General features: G+C 35.9%; 1 protein-coding gene and 1 long non-coding RNA gene across 11 annotated transcripts in view; one reads left to right on the forward strand and one right to left on the reverse strand.

The window, feature by feature from the left end:
• Nucleotides 1-16,429, forward strand: part of MBOAT2 (membrane bound glycerophospholipid O-acyltransferase 2) — an 86,589-nt gene that overhangs the window by 65,969 nt on the left and 4,191 nt on the right. For all 10 annotated transcript variants that reach the window (XM_085574538.1, XM_085574539.1, XM_077782417.2 and 7 more), the window contains 6 exons: nt 1,336-1,390; nt 2,181-2,364; nt 8,109-8,301; nt 10,582-10,685; nt 11,028-11,092; nt 15,745-15,877. In XM_085574538.1, coding sequence (XP_085430664.1) covers nt 1,336-1,390; nt 2,181-2,364; nt 8,109-8,301; nt 10,582-10,685; nt 11,028-11,092; nt 15,745-15,877 — 734 coding nt within the window. The remainder of the gene's footprint in view (nt 1-1,335; nt 1,391-2,180; nt 2,365-8,108; nt 8,302-10,581; nt 10,686-11,027; nt 11,093-15,744; nt 15,878-16,429) is intronic.
• Nucleotides 1-16,429, reverse strand: part of LOC144246078 (uncharacterized) — a 34,939-nt gene that overhangs the window by 6,123 nt on the left and 12,387 nt on the right. The window lies entirely within an intron of this gene.

The raw sequence follows: 16,429 nt of genomic DNA on the forward strand, positions 1-16,429 counted from the left end.
TTCCACGAGTCATAGAATTAAATTAGCTTTTATTTCCCGTCAGCTCCTCAATATTTTTTGTTGTTGTTGTTGTTGTAAGACTGACTGATTTTGATATCTAAAAAAAAAAAATTGGCTCCAGTTGAAATTTACCCTGGATTAAGTATAAGGGCTCCCCTCTATGGATTTACTAGCATCAAGGAGTGGGGTTGAAGGCAACCTTTCTATGAGGTTTTTCTTTCTATCTTCTATAGAAACACTTATATTTGTAAAGCACATTAGGATTTCATATTTATATTGCCCTGCTCTCTTGTCAAACTTGATTGGCTGCTGGGTTTAAGCACTGCTGTGGAGGAAGATAATTGAAGTGTAATCCCATAAATTTGATTTCCTTTAGGAAGCTATGTGGATAAAGTTTTTAATACTTGCAATGGCAAAGAAAAAATGTGAATGTGAACAGCAGGAAATGGCTGCATTTGGGAATGTCTGAGCTACTAGAGAAGGCCGTAGGAGGAGCTGGAGTGGTCACTGTGGCAGGCAGTGCTGGCTGGTATTAGCCAGGGCTGTCTGAAGGAGGGAGCTCTATTTTTTTTGTTCCCCTGAATTTTAGTGTATTAGTGTATTTAATAAGAAATGAAAATGTTGTAAGTCTTATTTTTTACTTTTCCCTTTCATAAGAGTACAGATTTTAAAGACTATTTTTCAGCGATAGGTCACCACATTTCAGAAATAGCCACATATGGCAATAAGGTAAACTCAGTCTTGCTGCTGAACTTAGACTTGGACTGCCCCCTTCTGCTAGCAGGGGTTAGAGCTTCTTGTTCGTTCTCAGGAAAAAGGCTGTGGCACCCTTTATTGCTGTGCCTGCTTCACTGGAGCTTGGTCACAGCCTTTACTTGCAGCACAAAGCTGTTCTTGAGGTGTGCCATAAGTTTCCACTTGCTGTCTTGGACTGTGTTCATTTTATGCATCAAAACTGCAGTAGCTACTGACCATGTTTGGGCTTGTCCTGTTTCCAGAATTGGAAATAGTGTTTTAAAACCTTTAAAGTCTTGGCTAATGTAGGAGAATTGTTTTTGTTAATGCTTTTTTTCAAGTTGTCGTAATGTTTTCCTGAAATCCATGTGATTTCACGTTCAGGCACTACTGGATATAACTGAAGATATGAGAGTTTGTAATTTTGTCAGTAAGAATTGTTTGATCCAACTCCAGCAAAAATGTTATGTGACATAATAGCTCTGAAATTGCTTGAGGCATTAAGAAATTACATTGCAGCATGAGGCTTGTTCTGCTGAGTAAAATGTGGGGGGATTTAGCTTTCCTTTATTTTTTTCTTTTTCCTGTCCTCTTCCCTAGGAATGTTTCGGAAAAATGAAGACTTGACTCCATCACAGAGGTGTTTGGCTGTAAGGTAGGCTTTCAGACATTCTGCTTTGGTGATATTTTGTATATTTTCTTAATGCTCTGTGCAGTTTCTACAGCTCAGGTTCAAGACAGAGTTTACAAGACGATGCAAAACAGATCCATGTTTTTATATATTTTTAGTTTAATTTGTGCATCTATTCTTCTGAAAAATATCACTAGGAGTAGATTTTATAGTTATTTAGAAGAAACATTCTAAGTTGTATGCAGTCTATGCAAATGAATGCCATATCAGATAGTAAACAGTATACATATGAAGTAGCTGGTGAAGAAACATTGTTAAATTCTGGTTTTCAGTATTTAACTTGCTTTTTCTCATTTCTTTATTCAGGACACTTGAAAATAGTATGTTGCTTTGGGCAAGAGAGTGTTGAGACATTTGCTTTAAATGAAATTATTGCCAGTTAACCCAAACCTTTGTTTATTGATTCAATTGTTGGGGCAAAAATAGAGACCTTAATACAGTTGAACAAACACTTAGGAAAAGAGCCTTCCCTTTCCTTCTTCGGGCTCGGCTTTTGTCAAACATCTCTACTGGGCAAGGAGAGACTCAGGAGAGTTCAGGAAGCCTGCCTCAAAATGCCCAGTATGGATTGGAAAGAAAAGCTATGTGTAGAATGTTTCAAGCTGTGATTACAAAAGACAGACAAACTGTTCTTGTCCATGTGGTTTTTACTGCAGTTAGAGTGAGTGATAGCATGGAGTATGACTTTTCCTGCTATAGAAATCCTGAAGAACTGCACAATCCATCTCACGAGTTGCTTGTCTTTGAATTACAGACGCATGCCAAGTCTACTGGAGTATTTAAGTTACAACTGTAATTTCATGGGTATCCTGGCAGGCCCGTTATGCTCTTACAAAGACTATATTACTTTCATTGAAGGCAGATCATACCAACTGCAACAGTCTGAAGCAAATGGGAAGGAAGATACAAAGTATGAACAAACGGATCCTTCCCCAAATGTAAGATGTATGACTCTTGCAGTGCTGATGCTTATGGAATCATTGCATGGAAAGCTTGGTTTGCACTCTTCATTTACAGGCATAACTGCTGCGCTGAATCTGGAGTTCATTCATCAACGGAATAGTTCCCTGTTCAAAAAGTTATATGCTTATTTTTTAAAGGCAGATTTTCTTCATGGTTTCCAGTCTGGATCTTGTGGATAAAAGCAGATTAATTTGGAGCTTCCCAACAAGTTTGTATGGTAAAAAGCCATCTTTAAAGGAAAACTGTTCATGCATGTTCACTTCAAAGCATATATTGTGCATAAAAACCCAGTCATATGTAACAAATTGAAAAAGTCATAGAATGTGTTTCATTTTTCATGCTTGCAGTCATGTAGGGAGGTATTAAAGATGGATTTTGATCTGAAGGTGTAGTAAAAGATGTATTAGCCATAACACTATGAACAATATTCCAGGACACTTAAGTATTTTTTTTCCTTTGGTCTGTTATTGAAGAAGAGACTACATACATAGAGAAGATAGTCCAGTTGATCATGCTTTACAGGACAGATTGTGTTACTTGAATTCAAATCAAAAGCTCACAAAAATTGTTACTTTTAAAATTTGGTCCAATTATGTTAATGCCTAGAGTATTAAATATTATTTTTCCACTCCTATTGTCTTAAATAGTAATGTAACAGGCATTTAAATTTAGATGTGCCTAAGATAATTCTAATCGCATGTAAGAGGCAGAATTATCATGGGGTCAATTAGAACACTTCTCATGCATGGCTTTTGCTAATTCCAGCACCAGTTGCCCATGCTCTGCTTATCTTGTGAGACCAGCTGTTGCTGGAGCAGATGGAGGCATTCCCACATGTAGCTGCTTGTCCTGTCCTACCATCCAGAGGTTACAGCCCCACAGCTGGGCCAACAGGGTGTGCTTCCCAGTAGGATGGGGCATCTCCAACCACTTCCATCCTTGGAAAGTGGGTAAGGAGTCTTTGCACAGATTTCATTCTACCCATCTTGTATGAATGTAGTAATTTGCATGACTGGAATCTAAACTCCTGGCTGGAGGATAACACTTCAATATGCTCCACAAATTGACCAAGCACATGAGCTCCCACAAGTGAGCTGTGGAACAAGTTAGGAAGGGTGGAAGACACTGAGAATTCCTTTTGTAAATCAGCATCACATGGCCCATGCTCTGCTTTGATGAGTTGTATCTACAAAGCTGCAGGCAGTTTTGTTTCTAAACATTGTTTTGGTCCAGGAAAATATTGTGTACTAAAATCCTATTTCTGCAGAAAAGTGTTATGTAGTAAAATTATTGCAAATGAATGGAGGTAAACCAAACCTACCTTGAAGTACCTGTATCAGTACTTCTGGACACACATCCACTGATTGCCTGATAGGACTTCTGGCTTTTTACCACATAATCTTGCTAGTAATGTGCACATGGTTAATAGAAATAAATACAAACCTATGATGGCTTCTTCTTTACGGTAAGTGGTTTTCCTTAAAATTATTTGCTCTTAAGATGCTTGAAACTTTTGCAATTTATGCTGCATTAGCTTTTGACATAAAAACAAAGAGAAGCTGTTTATGCTCCTGATACTTCATTTCCCAGCTGGTGTTAGAGAAATCTGGCTGCGTTTTAGAACACCAGTGAGTATTGTGTGCTTTTGGAGAAAGATGAATGACACAATTTTACTGCATTTGCTGTATCAATTAAAATATTCATTGTCTTGTTCTAGAAGAATGTTTAAATACCATTAACTTTTTTAATATTTTAAATTTGTTATTATTTCAAGAAGAATAAATTTTTAGGTAACTCAAAAAAATTTGAAATGTAGCGGGGATCAGCAAATGTTAACGTCATAAATAAAAAAGAATATTTGGGCTGAGTTACAGAAAGTTTCATTTCTTGTTAAATACGATTACATAACTGAAGTAGTTCATGCCAGCCTCCTCCTCTATACTGTGTGTGTTGACTGCATGATGTTAACTTGGATTAGTACTTTTGCTGTGTTCATTGCATGTTAAATGCATCAAGTCACCATATTAAAACTTGCTTCTTATATCCCTCCTATTGTGCCTTTTTGCAAGCTATCAGTTGTTGGTGCTCAAAGTGGTGTCAACTCTCAGAAATTAATATCTGTCTTTGTAAGTTTCTTTTTATTACGGCTACCCTTAAAATACAAGATTCCTGTCAGCAGATATCTGCTTTCTTGCTTATTATGCAGAATCTTCCTACAGGTCATAATGTTCTTGCTTAAATATATATAGTTTTTGTCTGAGGTACCAACATCCCCAGAATAATGTGCTTTACTACTGTTCAATATTATGTATTATGTACTGATTCTTTATCAAATTAAGAACAAGTTCATTCAAATAAAATGTTTGAAGATTACTCTCTACTTTTTTTTCATCTATTTTTATATGTTTTACATGTTTATGCAGTAGTTTATTTCTAATATTTTGAGCTCTGTGAGTGCTCAGAGCACTCTATTTCTTCAGTTAGAAAGAAATACCTTTATTTCTTCAATTAGAAAGCTGCTTCTGAATTCCTTTCTCCAATTAAGTATCTAGTTTTCAACCTAATTATATTTCTATCTAATTTATGCACATCTAGTTTTGTCCTGGCACTGTCTTCTAGCTTTAGTACCTCCTTCCCATCCCAGTGTTGAGCATATTTCATATTTTTATACAGGTATTCCCAGTTGTTCATCAGAACTGGATGAGACAGGTCTTTTACCTTTTTGTTGTAAAATAATTTGTATTTTGTGCTTCTTCATGAAAGGTCAAAGTTATTCTGCATCTTACTGTCTTTAATTCCTTAACAGAACTGTTATTTTACTATGTTGAAAACTTAAAAGAGTAAATGAAAAGAAACTTCAAATTACTTCATCCTTGTAAAAATTGACCAACCCTCCTATGTGACTGTGCAATTCAGTGATTTCCCATTTATGCCTTGGCAAAGAAAGGTTAATTAAGTAATAGGAAGTGAATGAATGCTTTACCAAATACATTTCAGTAGGTAATTGAAAAATTGAACAATGATTTTGTTGGTGTCATTGCACAGTGTTGTACTTTCAGTCAGATAATTTGATTTGTCTGAAACTAACCTGTTGTGAAAAAACAAACAAAAAGCCACCAAAATCTACCAAACATACCACCACACCTTTCCACCAAAAAAATTGCCAAACAACAAATGTCCCCCTGCAAAATGCCAAAAATTTAGGTTTTCATCTGATTTGTTTCTCTAAACTGACTCAGTCCAAGGAGTGGGGAAATGAGCCAAACCTGCAGAAAAGGAGTGGAGGCAGGGCAGGACTCTGCTTTGCATTGAGCCTGTGTTTGGCTTGGCCTTCAGAATCTCTGCTTAAACCAGTCTGGCAACAGCAGCTCCCTGACTTTGTAGAGGTGGGAGATTATCTCCACCACGGTTTTCTAAGGACACTGTTATCCCTGATTCTGATCCCTGTAAGTGGTATCAGCATGCTGGGATTTATAATTATTGAGTGAAGTAGTGCAATTAAAAAAAAAAAAAGAAAAAAAAAGTTGAATTTATGGCAGGGTATTGTATGAGTTCATTATTTTTTCTTAAAATAAATTTTGTTGAAACTCTGATGCTCTTTTGTAGAAGAGGTGTTTTCACCTCCACAATTTACTTAAGAACCTTCAGAGAAATACAAAGCATATTTAGTGTTGAATAGGCAGGTGAGTGACATCTGTTTGCTAGTAGAAAAACTGACAAACACAGGCAGTGGCACAAAGCAGGTCTTTGAACAGAGATAACATTATAAGTGTCCAAAACATTTTTTGAGACTTTATGGTCATCTTCAGATGGAAAGAACTTATTTTATATATTCATACTTACGTTTTAACTTGCATGTTACTGTTACCAGCTTGTAAGTATTGTTTCTCCTGCAGAATGGAACATGACTTGCAATTATGACTTAGGCCCTAAAGTTCAGTCCTTGCAAATGTTTTCAGAACTTGGGGTGATGCCTGCTAATACTTACAAATACCAGACTTTTGCATTTGTCAGATACATACCAGAATTAAAGAATCATTAGTTTTCGTAGTAACTGATTTTATGAACATACATTTTTGTTTAAGATCCTGAAGGTGTTAAGCCAGCCAAACTTTCCCTCTGCTGTAGCAAAGAGATTATTAATAGTTCTGGAATAACAAAGGAACACTTAGAAAATTAATGCTCTTCACATTGAAATCTTGTAATAGAATAAAGTATTAAAATGAAGTTCATTAGAAAGCACATACAAACAAATAATTAAGCACCAGCTTTAACCATTAATAGATACTTGCCCCCTGAATTATCTGGCTGATGTTTTATTTTAAATCACTGAGATTCCTGATCCTCTCTGAAATATTTTCTGAGATGAGCCAAGTGAAATATATGCAAGATCCAAAAATACCCTCACTGTTTTACAGCTTTTCCAAGTCTAATTCTTTAGTCAGGTTGTACCTGAATTAAAGGTACATCTGTGCAACTGGGTGAATCGTTGATACTGTGTGTCTTACCAAAGTGTGCACTTTCAGTTGGACATTTACTGCCTCATTCTGTATTGTGGAAAAAAATTGCCCTTTATTTTGGAACTAGATGTTGAGCAGAACTCTCAGTGAAGCAAGATTTTACCTTTGAAAGTTTGGGTGGGTGTACTGGAAGCAGCACAGACAGATTCTGGTTGTATTTTTGTTCTGATGCTTCAAACAAAAGTAGTTTGATTGTTTTCTTGTCAAGTTTAGTATCTGTGTAAATGGAATGTGAATTAAAACTGTAAATTTTAAATATTGAGATTACATAAAATAAAAGCTTGAAAATTGCATTTCAGTGAATTAGCTCTCAAGCTTCTCTTGTTGGTGCTTAGTTTAGCATGTTACTGCGGTCTTTCACAAAACATGATGTCTGCCCTTGGGATGTGGATCAGACTAGTGACTTAGAGCAGTCAGTGTCAGGCATATACTGCTCTGTATGTTTTATAATAGAACCTTAGAAAAGTTCTACTGAATATACATTCTCTTTACTGTGGTGGTAACAGCAAAGCTGAGTTTTGAAAAAATTTGAGTAGGTCCTATCTGAACAACATCTGTGAGCATATTATTTGTACCACTGTAGCTTGATCACTCTGATTGGGAAAACAGGTCTATCTAGAACTGATTGGATCAAATTTGGGCTGAAATTCATAAATCACTTCAATAGCTGGTTTAGAATTTAGATGCTTTGATAATCTGACAAAGGTGTTTGATGTATTGAGTTGGGCAGAAGTTGCACCTGCATTATGCCAAAGGGTCTGGAAAAGAAACTGAAGAATTGCCGTTGTTCTGGAATCTCTGCAGTAATAATCTTACTATGTCCTAGATTATGTTTTGTGTTATGATGTCTTAACAATTTAATTGCTTCTGTAATTTGACAAGAAAGTAAGAAAAAAAACCTGACTTGCAAAAGGTGCTCTGGTTATTAAAAGGGCTTTTAAAGACTCGCTATAGTCAGACTGAATTTATTGTGTTGGCCATGAGAAGTGATTATCACAACTTGATCAATGTAATAATATTCCTCAAGTCTCTGTAAAATAGAGATATTTTTATAAACTATTTTAAAGTTGCTAGTATATATATTACTGAAAAATTAAGATATGTATATGTCTGTATAGGGAAGCAAGATTTTAACTTTCCTTTGTTTCCAGAAGATAAACAAAAAAATGAAGCTGACAGAATCTCCCTTAAATTTTCAGATAGCTGTGGCACAGAAACTCTTGATCTGTGGACTGTCCTTACTCTTCCACATGACTATTACAAAAACTTTGCCTGTGGAATACAACATTGATGATAACTTCAGAGCTACGGCATCATGGCCTGTAAGGTTTTTCTACCTGTATGTGTCTCTCATGGCTGCCAGACCGAAGTATTATTTTGCATGGACTTTAGGTAAGTATATATTTAAAAATATAGTAATAACAGAAAAAGCATGTATTGAGAGACATCTGAGATGTGCTGTCTTAAGTGTGTATTAAAAAGTGGCAGTGCCCTCTTGAGGCCTTAGGAAAACCTGATTGCATTTAAGTCTTTCAAGGTATTAAGTATGTTGAATACTGTCTCTCTTTTTGAGAAGCAATCGCTCTTTTTGGAGAGTGATAGTGTTCCAATGGCAGTAACTTTAAAAAAAGAAAAAATAGTAGTAAATCTAGTCTGATGCACAATCCTTCTTTTTGTGTTTTTTAAAAAATTATTTTGATACATTTATTTTTGGCATATCTTCAGTCTTAATTTTAGCCTCTTTCTGTGGTTTGTTATCAGCTTGATGTTATTAAATCACAAAGGAAAATTAATACTTTGGAATTCAGGTACACGATACTGTTGTTAATAGTAGGTGGCATTTTCAGAATTTGATGGGTGACACTTCACTTTTAGCCTATATTTACTAAAATTTTGAATGACTGTTGGGAAAACATGCTTAGTAACTTATTTAAGACACTTGAATAGCTTATATAGTTTAAGGAATATTTTACATTTCCTTTCATGTTACTTGAAAAAACGTGTACAGCAGGAAGATGCTTTATTTAAGTAAGCTGACATCTTGAAAGTGGCTCGCACAACAGATTTCATCAGCTTCCTCCTCCTCTCCAGTTTTACATATTTGTCTCAGCTCTTTTGAGAGAAAATCTGTGGGAACAATGCAATAAAGAAAGCTTTAGGGTAGCAGAGCAGCATGACTCATTTACAGCTGCTGGTTTCATTCCTGGTCAATGAATTAAATGCTTTCAGCTTGTCTGGATATAGTAGTTCTGGGGCTTGTTGTGGAGATAAATACTTTTGAATATTATGCTCTTATACACCTGTATCATCATCTATAAATAGTAGTAGTAGTTATCTAAAAAGTGAATAATTTCAGTTGTGCTTTTTTTTTTGCCTTTGATTCCTCTTTATGCACTTGCTAGCAGTGTAGAGCTAGCATTCCTCTGGTAAAAACCAAAGAAAATAAACTATGCCAACTCTGTACTTCTAGTTTGTTAGGCTTCTTTCCACTTTGTCTCATCTGAACTTTTCATTGTAGGAGTAGAATGTGAGGGGCTTTAACAGTTTTACTGAATGCTACACCTTTAAGTTGCACATTACTATTCTTTACACTTTAAAAAAAAGTGTTAATGAAATTAATTACTTAAAATGAATACTAAAATGCTAGTTAATAAAATGAGTACTTATTCTAGTTACAGTCTTTACAATCTAGTTTGTGAAAGATTATGGAGTTTGTGTCTCCAGCTGTTTCTAATTGAGCGTAAAACTATTGCCCAGTATTTGAAGTTGGTGTAGCAACATCAGATGTAAGGCAACAAATTTTGTTGCTTTCAAAGATGTTTTAAAAAAAAATCACAAGGAAGTAAAAATATTATAAATTAAAACACATCTCATTTCCTTGTGTGTGGCCATCCTAATTTGGAAAACACAGTTGAGGAGATTTTATTGTCTGAACTAACAAAGCTCAGGTGAAGGTGATGACTGAAAGTGACAGGCAGTAGAGATCCCTTGTATTTTCCTGCATAGTCCAGATGACAGTAGCAGCTTTTTCTCCTAGGGAAAAATATTGTTTGTTTGGAACCTCTGACCTGTGACATGCACTGTAAACACTTCAAATTCAGAGGTGTGGTAACAGAGCCCTTGTGCCATTGGTGGAAGTTTGACAAGCTCTGCATTCCTTAGAAAATGACTGGTTTTGTCTGTTAGGTCTGCGCTGCTCTCTGTGGGGTGCTGTGAATATGCACCTGCATGGAGGGAATCACACAATTTAATCTTTATGCTTTAAGCATCACTGTTGCTGCATAATGAAGACCAAAGGCACGCATCTGAGCACTGAGCTACTGTTTCAATTCATTAGAACCAGCCACTGTTTTGTAGTCTTGATTGAGTTTGTTTTTCTGTCTGATTGCTCAAGCAAGTCTAAGTTGGTGGTATGGGAGACAGGCAACATCTGTACTGTGAAGTAGCTAGTGCTACCTCTCATTCTTATGCTTTTGTGCAAGTTTTTGAATTGGAAGCTAGTGTTGCTTGGATTGTGTTCTTTTTGTTCAAGTGATCCTCGGTATTTAAAAGAAAAAATAAATGTAGTCTTTAAAATGCAATAAATGTTTTGAACAAACTACATGTTGTGTGATGCACAATTTGTAATACAGACAGTTTATAATTAATTTATTTCTTCTTGTCTCATTGCAGCAGATGCAATTAATAATGCAGCGGGGTTTGGTTTTAGAGGCTATGATAAAAATGGAGTTACACGTTGGGATCTAATATCAAATCTGAGAATCCAGCAAATAGAGGTTTGTTTCTGGTTCTTTCAAACAACCCACATGCCCATGTAGGTAGTTGCACTTAATTTCAACAACTTTTCCTACACATTTGTTCCTTTAGATAGTGAATATGTTCTAAGTCAAAAATGGTATGTTCGCACCTTTAAAAAGGGTGGAAAATAGCCTGTTTTGAACCTGTTCTACTTGTCAACTGACATGCAAAATATTCTGTGGTTATGAGTAATTGAGTAAATAACTTATTCAACTCATCACAAATTTGGGTGGGAGGATTTATAATTTGTAGACAAGAATTTTGAAACGCATTGTGACACTCTACAAATATGGAAATAACTAGTTTGTTTTACTTTACAGTTTTCCACAAGTTTCAAGATGTTTCTTGATAACTGGAATATCCAAACAGCTCTTTGGCTCAAAAGGTATTTATTTCTTAAAGGAAATTTTTCACCACTTAAGTTTCTTAGATAAATATTTCTTTGAAGATGGTATAACATTTGAAGCTAACTCCCACAAAACATCACTTGTTTAGCAGCTATGCAGGAGATTCTTCTTATAGAGCTTGAAGTAAGGCATCTGAGTTTAGGACTTCTTTCGTAGTGTAAACTATCACGTTATGCTAGAATCTGTTTTTCTTCACAGGCCACAGGGAACTTAAAACTGTTAATCTGTGGAGGTGTCTTTTTTCCCTCTCTTAGCATTCAGGCAGTGCATATTGCTGAGAGCAGCAGGCAAAATGTACATTTCAGCCTGTTGAAGGCTCTGCATTATTTTTAGCCAGAGTGATACAGGAACTTCTGTATGTTCTGTGAGAAAACTTTCTGTGCTCCTTCCATTATGAGTGTGTGACAGACATCAAACCCTACAATGTGCTGTCAGCAATAATTCCAAATGACTCTCTCTCAGCTGCACCCTTTTTCCTTGCCTGAGGAACAGGTAGAGTGCCCTATGAATTACATCATTCTGCTTCTTTGTGGTAAGGAGAAAGTAGAAGTGTTCTTGAGTAGCTCGTGGGTGCTGTTTCCCTTCTTCCAGTCAGACTCTTGAGTTGGTCTCCTATCCACAGGTACAAGTTTAACTGAGACTCCTATCTTAGGATCACTTAGAAGACTTTACCCCTTATTCTAGGATAGCTGGCAACTGGATGTCTGTTCCATCAAATTTCTTCATAGTATGTTCTCTTTCTTCCATAATTGCATCCCTAAATATTTTGCGCACCCAGTTTAAAAAATAAATTGAATTTTATGTGATTATTCTGGTTGGCTCAATAGTCAATGGAATCTATTGCTAGGACAGTCAACAAAAAATATGTAATTTAGCTGTTTTGATTTAGTTAGAGAACAGAAGTTTAATAGTAGTAAAAGATAATAGGAAGAGGTTGTATTTCAACAGACTTTCAAATCTCCTAAATGGAATTACTCTAAACAAAAATTATTAGTGAAGAAGCATAATATTACTCTTAAAAATTGAAAGAAAGAAAATGCAAGTCGGTTGCTCAGGGTGATACTAAAAGAAGATGTGAAGAAAACTTAAACCATCTATTTAATAAGTTTATTAATAATTTTTTTAAAACAGTAAAAAGAATCCTTTTGGGTGGTCTAAATTGATTCTGTCAAAGTTGAAAGGGCACGGAAAGATGGATATTCTGTGAAAGTTTTGTTGCGAGTGAAATAGGTCTATTAGTAGTGGTAGAGAATGTACATTTTGTTACTGATCATTTGGTTAGTTGCAATGCTCCAAAAATTTCCATAGAGGACAAACGCATACATTACTTTAAACATCGACTTAGAATAGCTCACTTTTTTTACCATTTATAAAAGTACCTAGAACTTCAGCCATTTGTCTCATGTGAAACACCTGACATTAGCATTTGTTCTGTTCTTTTCTGATAATTGTAGAAACCGAACCATCAGTTGAAACCTGATTGTGTGTAAAAACAAACTTGTAAAAAATACAGTTAATGGAGCTACAGATCGCAAAGAGGTTTAGTAAATATTTAATGTAGATCATAGTATACAGCAATTTAAAGGCATTATTGTTACAAGCATGTAAGTTAAAATAGATGGTTACATAGTAGCATATATCAACAGTATATATCATTATAACATTTCCTGGCTGGGAAAGCTGTTATGTTCCCCTCAGCCCATTCTTTCTCTTTTCCAAAGAAAGCATCTCATCCCATTTGTCTTTGGTCACATTTGCAAAACTGTGGCGTTTTTTGCTCAATTCTGACATCTTTCCAAACCTCCCATCTTCATAGAGTAGATGTAGTACTTCTGCTAAGACCCTCAGGAATTTTCCCTGGCTTTTTAGAGGCAGAGTTGATTAATTTGAGCGGATTAGTTATAATTATTTTATTTGGGTAATACTGTGATGTATTAGAAAGGGTGTTATCTTTGTTTGCAGCAGCAATCTACTGTTGGTTCATGCTTAGCCAATACTCAGTGTTTCATACTGTTGATCCATACTCATACTCAGCTACAGTAATGTTGCAGGAATGGTACTGGTTTGTGTCTTCCACTTTCCTTATTAGATGTTCTATGCTTTGGACTTTATCTTGTTGATTTAAGAACATCCTTCAAGTCTGCCAAGATCACTTTGGATTCCAGTGCTCTCTACTAAGAAAACAATGCCAATCTTGTCCATCCCACCTTCCACCTCAAAAAAGGAAAGGAAAACAAGGTGGAAGAAATACTTCTCAGTCTACCACCTAAGTTAGTAAAGAAATCATAGAACCAGACTGAGGCAAGTACCTTGCTGAACAGTTGAGGCATCTTCCCACTTCTAGAGCATTATGGAACCACCTATATTTGAATAGATTTTCTCAACCTGTTGTGATGACCATATATCCTTCATTTGTTTCTAGGATCATCAAATGAAGTATTTCAATATTATTATTGCCAAATCCATGGAAGCATTTCAGTTTACTTTTTACTCTTTGAAATTGAAATCTGAGGAATTTTTTTACTGTTTTACTTCACATTGATACAGCTGAAATTTGGTTAGTTAATTTAGTGACTTTTTGTTTGCTCCTGAATGCTTTCCAGGGATAATTTCAGTACTTTAAATCAAATAAAGATTGAAGACATGTATCACTTTATTAATGAGATGTAATTAGCCACCAGTCACATACACTCAGAATTAATAGCAGTATCAGAACACATAACATTTCACATGTGTTTAGTGCTTTGGTGTAATAAACATTTTTAAATGCTCTTCTGCAACCAATCCCAAGTAGATTAAAAAGCACACATGTACGTACACAATTACATGCAAACTGCACCTCCTCTCCTAAAGATGTGTGGGATACAAAATCCTGCTTGGATGCACTGCCTGTGGGAGATGTGAGTGCTCCATCTTGGTGTGAATCTGGTGATTTCACATGTCTCCTTGAAAAGCGTGTCACAAATCTATGTGCCTGCAGCCAGCAGGGATGAGACACTGCTCCCTGGCATGGTGCACTGCACTGACAGGCCCCTATCTGGATGCAGCTACCCTGTGGCTACCAGGAATTCTCTGTCTTGGTCAAGACAGAGGTTATTGTGTTGGTGGGGCGACTTCTGGCAGTGTCAGATGAGGTTTTGATGAGAAGATTTTGCTCCAAGATGTCTCCCTGACTCAGCGCACATTTTCCTAATGCTTTGCTACTCCTGAAGCTGACAGATTCTTTGTCAAAAATGTCTCTGTTTGCTATTCAGCCTGGCCAATGTTGCTTTCCTCTTTAAGGTGATCTATTTTGGTCAGATGTTGTCAGATAGTTTTAAGTATTAGGCCAGCCCCATGTTCTCAACTTAATTGCCACTGTGACTGAAGCCCTTTAGCAAGAGGAGGGGGTTGAGCACATATCCCACTGAAGACCTCATAATATAAAACTTACTACATCTATTTGACTGAAATAAACTAAATTAGAAAATTACACTTTTAATCTTCCTTTATTCAGAACCTGTCTTTTTACCTTCTGTTCGTCAACCTAGACTACATCAGTAGGTTTCAGGAATCTTTATGTGGAAGTTGCAGTAAAGTAGTTAGATTAGCAGTGGATGTAGTAGTGGCTCTCAGTATCATTAGCTTGTCATCTTTGAATAACAGATGTGCATTCTCTTCTCTTTCTCTGTTACTTGCTATGTAATTATAAAACCTTTTTACATATTTGTGTCTATAGCCCTATTAGTTAAAACTCATTTTTGTATGTTAGCCATAGATTTGTGCTCATGCATGCTCATGGTGTTTATTTTTGCTTTGTTAGTTTGTATCTGTTTCCATATTTCCTATTGCTTTTTGGTTTTCAGATCATTAAAGGCATAAAAGAACTCTTGATGAAGCCATATCAGGACCTTACCATGTTTCCTATCATTCTTCCACATCATGATGGTTTGTCATTGTGTCATATAATGTTTTCTTCTAGAAGCCACCTTTCTTGGATTCCTTTTTCCCTTCTTCCTTCTAGAATTCCTAGTTGAATTCCTTCTAGAATTGCCTAGTAATTCAGAGTCTCAACTTTAAATAACACTGAGTTCAGCATTCTCCTTATTTGATACTCTCTCAGCACTAGAGTATTTATTACAATTTCATTGTCATGCTCACCTAATTGTGTCACACAGACACATTTTCAACTGTAGTTTCTTCATTATTCAAAATTGAAGGTAGTTATTAGTTTTCCCCTACTGCTCTTACTTTATGGAAAACATATGTCACTCATCTCAACAATCTGGCAGTGGTTTGTGCCTTCCAGTGCAGCTTTTCAAACACATCCTTTGGTGGCTCAAGATCCCTTATTAATGCTACAACTCATCTTTGGATGCTTGTGTATCACTTCATTAGGAATAAGGACAATGTGTGATGGCACTGAGCACAAGTTTATCACTGAGGGCTGAAATCAGGAGCTGTGAATAGATTTAAGCAATTTTTCTAAGCCATAATATTATTAAAGAACACCATTATTAAAAAATAGAAAATTGCAATTGCATTGAGACTTCTTTGTTGGAGATGAGACTGGTAAAAGTATAAATGATAGCTGGGAAGACTGGGTGATTTGTTTCATGTTACTTATCTTGAATTGTTTCTGACTTGCTAGAGTGTGCTATGAGCGAGCCACCTTCAGCCCAACGATCCAAACCTTCATTCTTTCTGCCATCTGGCATGGGGTTTACCCAGGATATTATTTAACATTTTTAACAGGAGTGCTAATGACACTAGCAGCACGAGCTGTAAGTATCAACCAAGTATCTTCTTAAATAAGTTTTGTAAAAGCAAATTGGTCATGTTCATTGCTCCAAAGATGTCCTTTACTGTTGATACACAATCTGTCTGGTAGTGATGTTTGCTTTTTTCATTATGAGAAAAATGGGAATGATTAATTAAAAGGAGGGCTTGATTAGTGGAAACAAACAAGACTATACACAGCCTATAACATCTTTGTAGTATATCTTTTGTGGAAGGTCTTCCTCTGTATTAACTGAGAGTGTGTTACTATAGCATGCTGGACAGGTTGATGTTATCTAAAATAATTTTTAAAAGATCAGTGACAATGAGTAGCTTAAAATTTGCACATCAGTGCTATGTATTTCTAGGTCTGTTTCATCCCTAATTTCTCTCCAGTACTATTGTAAGGATGATAACTAAAGAATGAAGAATACTCCCCCTCAAGCAGCACATAAAAATCTCTAGTGCAGTTACTATTTCAAGTTGGCCAGCCAGTAGTGCAGTCACATTAACATGCTTTTGCAGTTGCTATTCAGAACCATATGGAAACAGCAAAT

The sequence above is a fragment of the Lonchura striata genome, chromosome 3, assembly GCF_050655825.1.
Source record: "Lonchura striata isolate lonStrDom1 chromosome 3, ASM5065582v1, whole genome shotgun sequence".
Classification (NCBI taxonomy): domain Eukaryota; kingdom Metazoa; phylum Chordata; class Aves; order Passeriformes; family Estrildidae; genus Lonchura; species Lonchura striata.